Source organism: Colius striatus, chromosome 10, assembly GCF_028858725.1.
Source record: "Colius striatus isolate bColStr4 chromosome 10, bColStr4.1.hap1, whole genome shotgun sequence".
Lineage (NCBI taxonomy): Eukaryota > Metazoa > Chordata > Aves > Coliiformes > Coliidae > Colius > Colius striatus.
This window is the reverse complement of record NC_084768.1, coordinates 24,363,590-24,376,497: the sequence shown is the minus strand read 5'-3', so window position 1 is coordinate 24,376,497 and position 12,908 is coordinate 24,363,590. Positions and strand designations below refer to the sequence as shown.

The 12,908-nt window shown below is 40.0% G+C and overlaps 1 protein-coding gene across 4 annotated transcripts in view; it reads right to left on the bottom strand.

Annotated features, from left to right (window-relative positions):
* Positions 1-12,908, bottom strand: part of DAB1 (DAB adaptor protein 1) — a 441,779-nt gene that overhangs the window by 13,437 nt on the left and 415,434 nt on the right. For 3 of the 4 annotated variants that reach the window (XM_062003688.1, XM_062003687.1, XM_062003689.1), the window contains 3 exons: positions 5,863-5,919; positions 3,018-3,080; positions 1,967-2,075 (listed from right to left, as the gene is read on the bottom strand). In XM_062003688.1, the coding sequence (XP_061859672.1) occupies positions 1,967-2,075; positions 3,018-3,080; positions 5,863-5,919 (229 nt within the window). The remainder of the gene's footprint in view (positions 1-1,966; positions 2,076-3,017; positions 3,081-5,862; positions 5,920-12,908) is intronic. The other variant, XM_062003690.1, reaches the window with a different exon arrangement.

The following is a 12,908-nucleotide window of genomic DNA, read 5'->3' as shown; positions in this document are numbered from 1 at the left end:
CAGGCCCTTCCTGCTCCCCTGACTGCTCCATCCTCTACCTATCACTTCTGCCTGAATGATCTCTGGGACTGAACATGAACTGGTGCTGAGACTGAATTGGGTCAGGCTGGGATGGAGTTCATCTTTTCAGAGCAGCTCATCTGCTAACACATCAGCAGCCTGAGCAAGCAGAGGGAAGGAAGAGGACACCCAGGACTCTCTCCTCTCTCCATAGCTTTGCCACAGTTCAACACCCTTCTTGTCTTTTATTCTTTGTTCAGCAGAGTGACACACCAACACAAGCCACCCTCAGCCAATGATACAGCTACAAAACTGCTTCTAAATTACAGGGAAGCACCTTCATATATGTTAGATGACAGCTCAAGGGCCCTCTAATAACAGTGTGATCCTCTTGCAGGAGAAAGACTCCGTGCCATCTCTTCTGACACAGTTACAGTTCAAACCATTGGGACTTCGAAGAGCAAAGCAATTGCCTCAAATCACGTAATAAAAGACAGAGCCCACATGAATTCAGATTTAACAACCTCACATTTGGTTATTACTTGAGAACATCAAAAGGGTCCTGAGCTTCTGCTGTACTATGTATCTAATAACAACAAACTGCTTCACAGGTATTATGCTCGAATAAAACCCCTCTAGCTGGAGAGGAAATTAAAGATTCAAACTTGAACTGTAATTGCTTCCTGTCAGACCTGAAGCCTCCTTTCGAGCCACCAAGAGTTTGCTTGTGTAGGAATTATATGATCAGGTGCTTTGTTACTGATGATGAAAAAACCCCAACAACCTGAAACTTAAACTACTGTAAGAAATGTAACAAATTAAACCACAATACGATTATGTTCCACTGACAGAAGCATTATGCTTTACAGATACGCTGCTTCACATTTAAATTACTGATTTACTGCTAATACTTTGCAAGATGCAAACTCTCTTTTACTGCTAATACTGTTGTAGCTTTCAAACTTTTGTTCATAACCTGAGTGTTTTTCTGAGTCCTCACGTACTTTTTCCTCTTTGCTTTATTTCTGGGCTGTTTTGTAATGCTACGTGTAAGTGTGGTTGCAAAACTATAAGTGAAAAACCCCAAACAAAATAAGAAATAAAACCTGAACCTTGAAAGACCAAATTGACGAATGATGAAAGGAACGGTAACTCAGATACATATCTCTTTCAATAGTTGGCTCTGATGGATTATCCAGATGTCCTTTTATCTTGCCCCTGCTGTAATCTCATCTGAGCAGTGAGGCTTTTCATCTGACGCTATCCCCAAACACTTTACCATCAGTATAACCTTTCTGAGATGCAGTGGTTAATCTGATACTCAAACGCAGCTCATCAGAGAGGGAGTTAACCAATTACAAAGTCACTGCTGAATGATTCAAAGCATTCCTCCTCTTTTTTTCCTAAGTGGAGCAGAGAGTGTTGCTCTTACCATGCTCTGAGTACCCCAGGGAGATATCAACAGTCAAAATCACATGCCTTGCATGGCTGTGCACAATGCTACACAGCTTTTGAATTATGAGCACTTCAAGGAACACAGAAAAGTCTAAAGGAACTATCATGACTTGACTAAGTGGAATATCTTTGACATGCAATCGAATGCTGCATGTCTCATTCTCAATTTACTGCAGACAACACAGGATGTTCACTGCTAGCACAAGAAAAAATCCTAAAGCAAAGCTCAACTACTCTGCAACTACTGCTGTACCCAGAAGACGTTATCCAGATGGCTGAACCATGGTTGAACTCCCAGGGACGTTTTTGTCTTTTCTTTTAAAAAAAGTGGATAAATTCAAAATTCCTTTCTTGTTAAAGGCTTGTTTTGCCTTGCCCTGCAGCACTGTCCTCAAAATCCTCCCTCACTTCCACTATACTAAATTGACGCCCCAAGTACTGAAATGCAAACCAGAGCAGAGAGCTGACCACCAAATTTGAGTCAAGCCTAAAATTCCAGTGAATTTCTTACCTGAGGGTACGGCAGCAGTGCTGAAAGGTACAGAACCAAACATGTCTGTACTAGCAGGAAGTGACTGGGATGAAGATGGGATAAAGGCATCACCTGGAGTAGCAGGGGTCTGTAAGAAGATAGGAATAAAATATAACGCTGGCATATCACGTGCCGCTTCTGCAGCACATACTTTGCTGTCATGTAAAATCACATACAAAATATCAATGTAATTTCTTCCTCCAGAGCATACAGACTTGTGATTGTAGGTGTTGAAGGACCACCAGTAGTGACCAAGGCATTAACAAAAGAAAGAATAAAGGCAAATGGAGTATCTGTAGGATTTATGGAAAACTGAATAAATATGCCTTCCAATTAAGCAAGAGGATCAGAACCATATGTCTCCATCAAAGAAGAAATCCCATCCAACTGAGCAAGCTAAGGACGAGGAGACAGGACTTTGAATATCTAGTCCCAGACATGGTCCAGAATGCCTGAGATCTGAGGCTCCTGATTTCACAGTACCTCAATTTTCTCGGTATACTCATACTTCCCCACAGCTTAATGTAAGGGATAGGAAAATTATTATGTTCTCATTTTAGGATGCAGAAAAACATGTTGAGAAAATTTTCTTTGCCCTCCAAACAGATTCATCCCTCTGTCTACTGTTCTGTCTTCCTTCTTTTAACAGCAGTTCTGGGACATGTGGAACCAGAGAGACATGACAGATAAGGCTGTAAATGCATCTTCCTGCAGTGCAGTGGAGAGACAGAGTGCAGTGAAGCATGCATCTCTGATAAACACCAGGGAAGGAGGTCTGCAGCTCAGGTTATATCTCATGTGACACCTAGCCCCATACCAGAAAAATAAAAAATGAAGATTATTTTTGCATATCATCACAAAGCAGTGACTCCACATTCCATTTGCTTCACTTTTATTTTCTTGCAACATAAAAATTACTATGAAATTCTCCTTACTGTAATGGCTGATGACCTGAATTATAAATGTACTCAACAAATGTGCTGAAAATACAATGTAGAAAATGCACAGTTCAGTTTCCCTGGGTACTCACTGGGGGAGAGGTTACATCAGGAGGAGTGGACATGTCCCCAAAAAGCTCTAGTTGGGTAACAGCCTGTAAAGAGAAAAAAACCCAAAATGTTTCCATTATACTCTTTTGAGGAGAAGAAACTGTGAGTTAACTAGTTAACAACTTGTAAAGTTAACTGATAACAGCTAGCAATATTAATCTCCCCAAAGCCATGTAGGCTTCAAATGTCAAGTCCCACGTGGAGGAAACACATGGGTTCAAACTGGGTGATTTTGACATTACTGATAGATCCAAATAACCAGCAGCTGATCCTATAAAATGATTCTGTAAGGAATTCTCTGCCATAAAAACTAAATGAATAAAGCATTAAAAAAACATATCTGCAATGCAACTGGATACATTACTGCTGGCCCTTAACATCAGTGAGCACCAAGCGTGATTTATGGCCTTTTCCCGAGCTCCTGTTTTAAATCCCCATTTCAAGGTTTAAAACACAGCAGCAAACTGTGGAAGTGACAGAAGAATACAGGAGGGAAGGGCTTTTAAAGTACTGCCTGATTTCCCCTTGCCCATGGGACAGGTGTGACCTGGATAAGTGGACTTGAAGGAAGATGCACAACTGAGTTATTTTAAGTTTGTAGCTCCACATCATTCATGCTAGAAATGTTTTCTCAGGGTGTCCTTGAGTTCGATCTCAAAATAGGTCACCCATACAGGTGAATGACCAGAAGAGGAAAAGCACTTTCATAACAAGGAGCACCTTGAGTGGCTGCATAATCAAAGCCACTTCACATGTTCTGGAGTAAAATTACTTTCTTACACTCCATCTGCACTTGCAAATCAGTTCAGCTGGAGTCCAGGGATGGTAAAGTACTGTCCCTTATATCTCTGTGGGAAACCTCAAACCCATCTACCATCCTTATTAGGCTGGCTGTTCTGGAAAGCTTTGATGGCAGCTCAAGAACTACTCCTTCTCCACTACTACTACTTTCTGGCTTTCCTCCTCTGTATCATACGCAATCCCATCCACACATGTGGGAAGCCACAATTGTCGTTATGAATGAGATTTAATGCAAATCTTAATTCAGTTGATTAAATCTCCTCCCCAGCTTAGGCACATAAACCTTGCAGCCTCCTATAACATGAAATTCATTTGAGTCTTGACCTGTAAAGGCAGCCATTCAGTGCTGTAGATATTAACCACACTGGCTTGTCAGTCTTCAAAACCTATCAAAGGAGCAAGATCACTCAAAGGTCTTATTTCCCCCCCACTCTCAACCTTCTGTTAGAAATGATCCTTTAAGAAATAAGACAGTCATCCAACACATCATTTCAAAGGTTTATACATTTTTTGCAACCCAATCTCTATTCCCATACACAAAAGCAATGCTACAATCACTTAGACCTGGAATTTGTCTAGTAGCTTGGATGATTCTCAGCTTTATGTCTAATGATGTACCTGGGGATGAATTATTTCACATTTCCTCACATCATGTCTTATATTAAATAGATCATATTGCTTTAGTGCTATGACAATATATTTTCTTCTTATGAGCTTATATATTCCTCTAAGTATATGTGGAAATGGAAGAAGGAAAAAAGAAGAAAATCCACATGTTCTTCAAGGTATACCAACTCTAGTGCACATTACTAAAATGCTGTTAGAAGTAGACTCTGCAAAAAACAACCCGTTAGTCACTTCTGCAGTGCAAACACAATACAGTGTCCAGAGAAGGTAGAATAATGACAACATCAGCACTTGTTTGGAAATCACTTCAAGCCTCCTGACTCAAGAGATGCCAGGTGACACCGAATCACTGAAAGAGCCACTTTCTTCTCATCTCTCCAAATTGCTTGTTCAACGCCACGCCTAAATCTGCCCTTTTCCTGCATTACTAGCGAACTTCTCACTGTTTTCTCCTCTCTCGCTTGCTAATAAATAGCTGGTGTCCTTTTGAGGAGGCCATGAGAAAAGCTCCCCCGGTGCTTTCATAACAGGTTAGGAAGCAGGAGGTGTCTGTAGTTATACATTTTTTTTTTGTGGAAAATATATTATATGTTTCATATCAATACTGAAAATTGACAGTGAGTACACTTTTGAACTCAGGATTATACAACATGTATTTGAAAGGTGGCAACTCAAATCTCTATGCCTCAATACCTCTGTAAAATGGGAATAATAATACTTTTCAGAGTGCTTCAAGGTGATGGATCTTTGGAAACTCTTCACAGATATAATTCTGTTAAAGCTCTTAAGAGAGAGTCTGTGGCTAGATTTCTAAACAGGCAGCTGGAGAGAGTGATAGGAAAGCTGACTTCATTATTTCTTGTATAAACCCCCATTCACAATATTCCCCAAGAAAAAGGAATGTATTTACAAGGGAATTATTTCTTACAGAGTAGCAATCTTATATGCAACAGGAGCTACAGAACCATGTCAGAGAAAGTAAACAGAAATTTAGTGGGAACACATTTATTTACTAGAGACATCTTTGAACAGCAAAAACTTGGAAGTGGAATTTTTCAAGTCCCAAATGGTTCAAATTTGGATTCTGGATCTAGCTTTTTTTTTTTCTCCCCCACAACCCAATTCTCAGCCTAAATAATTGAGTCCATCTTCTCTGACATAATTTTATCCACCTGCAGCACATGAGATCCTGGACACCAAATAGTTATCTTTTGGTTTTGTGATTTCACAGTCACTACAGAACTGATTTCACTCATTATGCTTTTTTAAATTATTCACATCTGATATTAGCTATGTTTCAGTGAAGTTAATCCCAAGATGAACATTTTCAAGTTGCACTGTTCCTATAGATGATTTCATTTATATTTCCTTAAAACATTTTTAGTGTCACAACCTTACCTGAGTGACTGAAACAAGACTTTCATCAATGTCCAGCAATAAGTTTCCATTCTGCAGCTGTAAAGCATGATTTATGAAATGAACTGAATGATTTATGAAAATGACATGAATTTCTGAGCATGAAAATGATAACCTCCATAATTACTGAGTTCAGCATTGAAAAGAAAATCCTTTCCATCTCACAGTGAGCATAGATATGAAATCACACAGTCAAAATAGTGAATCTGAATGTTCCCGGGATGTGAGGCAAACAGACACTTTATTTGTGCTAAATCTCATCTTCTGGTGTATAAGGCAATTTTACCACTTGCATCACAACTATTTTCCCAGGTACTTATTAATTCAGCAATAAGCATACCCAGTGAGCTCTGATCCTGCTTCTAATAATGGAACTTTTCACTGGCTCGGTGAAAGAAGGGACTTCACATTCTCAAGGGGAAAATAAAGAGTTTTGGACAACAAAAGCTTTAAAGCAAATATTTGGACAAAAACATAGCTTCCTCTTAACTAGGAGAAGATCAATGTAAACATATTTAAGATTAATATTTTCTTTCCATAGTAGTTAAAAAACTACTTTCATAAGTCAATTCAAGTTATATTTAAATCCATATTTTGTGTAAATATACGTAGGAGTACCCTGCCCACACATGCATACATATCTACATCTATCTGCATACTGATCACAAATTAGCACTTCATTGCTCTCAGAATGCTAAATTTCAGGTAACATTTATTGTAGCATTGGAGACTTGACTTCTTAAGAAACACACATAACATCCAGTTACTGAAAATCCAATCTTAGGTGACCAGAAAGCTTCAAACAAGTCACAAGCCAGTAATCCCATGCCATCCTAAAACAAAGTTTAAAAATCTCAGAAAGAGCCTAGAATGCTTTTTCCACTCCCTTCATCTCATCACAGACTTGGAGAAAATAAAACAGAAAAAAACCAGACTGGTAAAAAGCAAAGCTAAAGGAAGAAACTGCCACTGTGCACAACCATGAAAGGACCCAGTCCTGCACCTTCTTGGACGTGACAATGTGTTACCCAGCATCAGGTAAGGAAAGTGTGGAAAAAAGCTGTGTCCATTTCTTCAGAGAAATCCACAGATTTTAAAAATATTCCTAAAATGAAACCAGAAGGGTTTAAACCTTCAGCAAGGACCAGTTTTGGACAGTAGGTAATAATTTTTTGTTCTGATAGTCCCCTTGTGTAATCCTCCATCCTCAGGGCTGCAACTCATGTCACTCTGCAACAGATCCTGCCCCCAGCCATCCCGATACTTCTGTGAAGCCAGCTGAGAAATACTCCCATCTCAGTATAGAGGAAACATGTGCACAGTGTTCAATGGGCTGTTAGCAATTCCTACCTGTGCTACGGCGGGACCTTGCACAAAACATTTGCCCAACATGTCACAGCACATCCCCAAGTGCCCAATTATCATGTAGCACTTGAACTGCATCTTCTATTAGCTCATGTTCTGCATCACACATTGGTGAGGAGACACTTCCTAGGGGTGAAATATCCCTGTCTATTAGAGCATGGAACAATCTGCAACGGTGACTGGGCCCAGACTGCAACGTGGTTACTGAGAGTGGAATTTGGCCCTTGAAGCCTTCCTCCAGTTCAACTCTTTAATACAAAGCACTTAACCTTTGCAATTAAAGACAACAATCTTCTCCCTCCTTCCCCAGTGCATGATAGAAAATAAGAAGCCTGGAAATATGCTCCAGCCCTTGATCTTTCTCTAGGATTGCTGTTTGTGGATTCCTCCACAGAGTGATGTAAAAGGTTGCTTTAATTATTCAAAAATGCTTCTTGTTGAATATGAAAACACCTCTATAGCTTAGTCAATCAGGAACACACCAGTCACTTGCAACCAGCAAGACTGAGGTGGAGGAAAGAGTATTAATCCTTGTATGGTGGTGACATTAAACCTATAATGAAAGCTCCATCTTTCTATAGAGGCATGTGAGACATACTGTAAATCTTTTAAACATGAAATATGTAAATCTGCCTTCTTAAAGCAGCAGCAAGCTTTTTAAACCACTCCAGCCAGTAATGAAATTCCTCATGACACTTCTCACTATTCGCTAAAGAAAAACATATTCTCCAAGAGCTATAGAAAACCCAAGAGTACAGAGGCAGTGATAGGGAGAAGTAAACTGCAGCTTTCATAAACCTGAACCAAAAATGCTCCACCTCCACTACAGTGTTCCCTCTGATCACCAAGTAGTCTGAAAAACAGGTTTTCTAAGCAATGCAAAAGCTCAGCTTCTAAAAGGGAAATCTAAGACAGGACTGTTGCACTCACAGGAGTGTGAAGCACCTTACTTCTTTCACTCCTACATGTATAACTACCTGGGATATTAAAATTCTCTTACTCAGTGTCTGTTTTTACCAATGGGAAGGCATCTACACTGACTTAGAGCACGAAAAACCTGCTTAATATCGCTATACCCCTGCAAACAAGATGATAAAAGTAGTCTCTTTACAAAACATGGTTCTGAAATCTCAGAGAACTAAGTAAAGATGGTGCTTAAAAAGCATGACACCCTCCCCCTGCAGTAATTAACTTGCACTCTGATACAGAGCTCAGCAAGTAAAAAAAAAGGCATGAAGGATACTAAATATAGCAAATAACCAGCAATTAGTAATTAACCTTTGAGCTGGGTATTAGCTATTCAAATCTTTTAAGACAGCAGAGGGATTTAAACTCTGTTTCCTGCATTCAGGGTAAGTGCCGTACCACTTGGCCCAGCAGACAAAAGAGGGATCATGCTCCCTCTTAGCATTTCCAACTCCCTTTTCTAAGATGTATTTTACACTGGAAGTTTAGTGAGAAGTCAAACAGTCAAACTGAAGATTTTTGTTCTTTTAATTAAAAATGTAAATATTTTGGCTATGCCAAATATGTTTTTTTCTCATAGTTTGAATCATTATTTTAGTAAAACAAAGCTCCACTTATTTGCACAACCTTATACAACAAGGGTTGAGATGTAAGCAGCTTGCTAATTAACTACAATTCATTCTGAAAAACAATTAGAACTATAACGAAGGAGCATGTCAGAGTTGTGACTAAACTTACCATCAGTCAAATGACATCTAGTAGGTTGAGACATGCTGAAAACATCCCACAGACACATTCTTTTCCTGTAAAACTAGTGTTGGATTAATGAAGTAGCATGGTAACCTAACAAGAATTGCTCAATTACTTGCTAATTAAAAAGAACACACTGAAGAATGTGTCTGAACTAAAACTTGTCAATGCCTTTGCGATCTTCATTCTCTTATAGATCATAAAGATGCTCAAATGCTGTAACCTTTCCCAGTGACAGAGGTAACAGCAGCCAAGACTATCACTACAACCATGCCACCATCAACCCAGATTTACACACCTACAGCTGACCACAATCTTCTAATTGTAAGGCTGCTGTGAACATTTAGGGCAATTCCCAACCACTACAGGTCACATCAGTAACAAAGATTACCCTGATTTTTATCCAAAATGCATGCATTCAGGGTTCAAATTCCCGTGGGACATGGAAACCCTCCTGTTAAAAGTTTATCTTTTCAGCTTCACAGAATAACTCGTACTTGGCAGGAGCACTCTTCTTCAGGTGATTTTTCTCCTTTGCATTTCTATTTTGGGTAATAAACCCAAGTACTGACTTTGGTAGGATGTAGCAAGCTACAGGGTAGCTTTGAGCTTCACTGCATTCACCAACTGTCCAGTTTGCTTTGCGTGTTCACTGGGAGGTGCTGGATGTGCTGGTTAAAAGTGCTGTTAGTCAACCCTGCACAGCAAAAGTGGTGGGATGGTTAAGGATAATTGACATAACAGATTATTGGAGAGTATTTGAGTGAATTGCTTCAGTGTTGCTTGATAGCTCCTTCTAAATTAAGGACCTCTTCATAGGATCAAAATACACATTTACACATTAGTTTATTTTCTCTTCACTTGAAGGGAACTTAATTCTGTATTCCCTGTGTACTTTAGGTATTTACTCTTATAGAAAATGGTATTTAAAACACTTTGATTGCCACTTTTCTCTGACAGACTCTAATAAATCAAGAGCCCAAAAGACTCTTGCTTAGAGCCAGATCCACACTGCATCCCAAGCAACACAACACTCAAGATAATTAAACATGCCACAGCCCAGGGGATGTTGGTGCAAAGGTCCCAGCCATGTGGTTCTCACCTCCATATCTTCTCCAGAACCCATGCAATGGGCTCAGATATCAAGTTATACACCATCCAATACCTCGGTTACATCACATGTATTTAAAAGGAATGCTGCAAGTCCAGAACACTGAGGCTTTCAAAATGTTGTCACAAGCTACAAAAGCTGTTTAATTTACATTTACTACTGACTAACAGGCCCTGACTTCTGTCCTCTAGAAATATAAGCCTGGGTTTAGATTAAGTACCTTTACAATATGTGCAATTTATTGCATGAGGTTGATGCAAAGATATTGAAACAAAAAATAATTCTGGAAACAAAGGGGAAGGGCAAAACATTTCAGGTGATGCAGTGGCAAAAGGGGCAGCCTGTACCACATTTAATTTCAGCATGAGGAAGGGTGTTTGGATAGGAAAATCTGGGAGCACAACAAGCTGTTGGCTGCTTCCTCATCACAGTCAGCCTCCGCCAGGTTTCCATTCAGAGTTATTGTCAGACATATTCGTTGACCTCAGTGGCATTTCTGCCCTGAAGATCTATTCAGCATGCAATCATCCTGCTGGTGGTGCAGGATTTAGGAGCATATTCAGGGAATAGTATTACCACAGCAGGAACAGACAGCCTGCTAGCAGGACAACTCTTGTGGATTAATGAGAGCTCAAGATGTGGCCCACAAAATCAGGAGGACATAAACAAACAATTACATCAGGACATTTTAGTCTTGTCTGTGAAACAGTATTCCTACACTATTAAAACCTGCTATTTGTCATCATTTTGTATCTAACAAAATGATGGACGGACTGAAACCAGAAGTTTGGATGGGTATATCTTCAGCATTCAGAAACTATCCAGTTTAAGATTCAAAACCTTATGCCATCTATATGTTAACAATAGAGTAATTCTAACATTTAACTCTCTAGACTGTTGGGAATCAAGCTCTGAAGCTGAACAGAGTCTGCTAGTGAAGTTCAGTTATTTAAGTGGGTTTTTTTTGCTGTGGATTCACTCCAAACTATCACTTGCATGGCTGTTTATGCCAGTGCTGAGTGACGATGAAAGGCTTTTACTCAGTTTTTAATTGCATTTCACTCAGGTATAAACAGAAGCAGAACACATAAAACAGAAGACGAGGCCCGTGGGTCTTGCTAAAAGGATGGAAAAAGCACCTTGACAAATCTTAGTGACCTTTTACAATGCAGAAGTAATCAAATCACAGACTTCAATTGGGGATATGCATATTCAGTCCAAACTCAATAGATTTGTCAGCTATCTGCCCAACATACCAGCTGGACCTGACTGAACGCTGGGCTCTCCTGAAATGCCAGCAGCTCCCCTCCAACCCCTAAGGAAGGAAAAAAAAACCCCACAAATACAAGAATCTTAAGATATAACAGTGTAATGTGAGCAACATCCATGGGGATTGCCCAGAGAATAACACGGGGCTGGTGATCGAGGTCACCACGGGGACGGTACCCGCACAGCAGATGGAATCAAATGGCTGTTGTGTGGAAAGGCTGCTATAATAAGGGCCTGCTGCTACAGCACAAGTTTCACTATTGAATAAATGTATATGACAACAACATCTCACCTCCAGGGCTCAGATGTTACCTTTGGCATGGTGCTAAATGTTTCCATTATAAGCCAGCAGTAGTATCAGAGTTAATATCGGTATTAAATCAAAAGGCAAGCTGAGAGGAGATGCACATGGTGCAGAGGTGTTTCCAGCACTGTGGAAAATCTTCTCAGAACACTTAACTCAAGGTCTACGCTGCAGATACTGCTATGGATATGTACTTAACATCTAAAATAATTGCAAAAGTCCACCAAAACATCAAAAAAACTCGTGCCATGAGCCACCATCATAACAAACTAATATACTTTCAAACCCTGCAATGAGTAGCTGTGCCCGTTAAAAAGGCACATCCCACACCACAACATTAAACCTCGAACACAGAGTTTAATTGAGTGAATCAGGGCAGCTGAATACAGGTGTATCTGTTTAGCAAACATAAATAAACTGGACAGCTTTGCCAGCACAGATGGTCAGAGTCTGGGGCTCTGCACTCTCTTCCTGCTCATGTTTGAAAATTTGATCCTGAAAGTCTGACTGCTGAAGTCAATGCCACTAGCCTGCAAGTTGTTTCTGTAAAGCCACTGATGCAAATTTAGACAAAAGCCAGAGTTAAAAAGATCTTCTCCAGATCCAATGCCTCATTAAGGATTCACTCCATAGAGGATGGTGAGAGTTATCTGAAAAGCTGATCTGAACTACTTTATTGCTAGATGTTTGGTATGCCAGCTCTCCAGGGATTGACTGACTTTCCATGAGAGCTGGTGGAGCCCAGGGCTGTCCTTGCCTTCCAGATGACCCCAGACACACCTCCTCTGACACAAGACCTGAACAAATCAGACCTGCAAATGGCACTGTAATCCCAGTCAGAATTAAAAGTGAACTTTCCTGAATGCAGTTTTCTAGCTCAGGCAGAAGGATCAGGCAGCTTTTATGGCTTCTAGACCTGGATGTTCTCAGGTTCAGCCCAGCTTCATCTGCTCCTCTTGTGCCTTGCCCCTAATGCAGCCAAATTATTCCCTGTCCATTCCACCCTGGTTTAATCTATTCCACAGAGCTGCTACTAGCCAAGCAACTGCCTGCATTGTAAGGCTTCAGCTATGATGCCTAGAATCTTTATACAGCAGTAAGATGAGTTGTTTGAAAGCCTTCATAAAATTGTAAGCAGATAGTTTAGACATTTTGATGATAAGAGAAGGTTTTATTGTGACGTGACTGACAGTCTCCGTGAAGGGTATTTACAGTCTGACTCTTATTACTAAAAACACCATGACAGGTAGAACTTGACGTGGA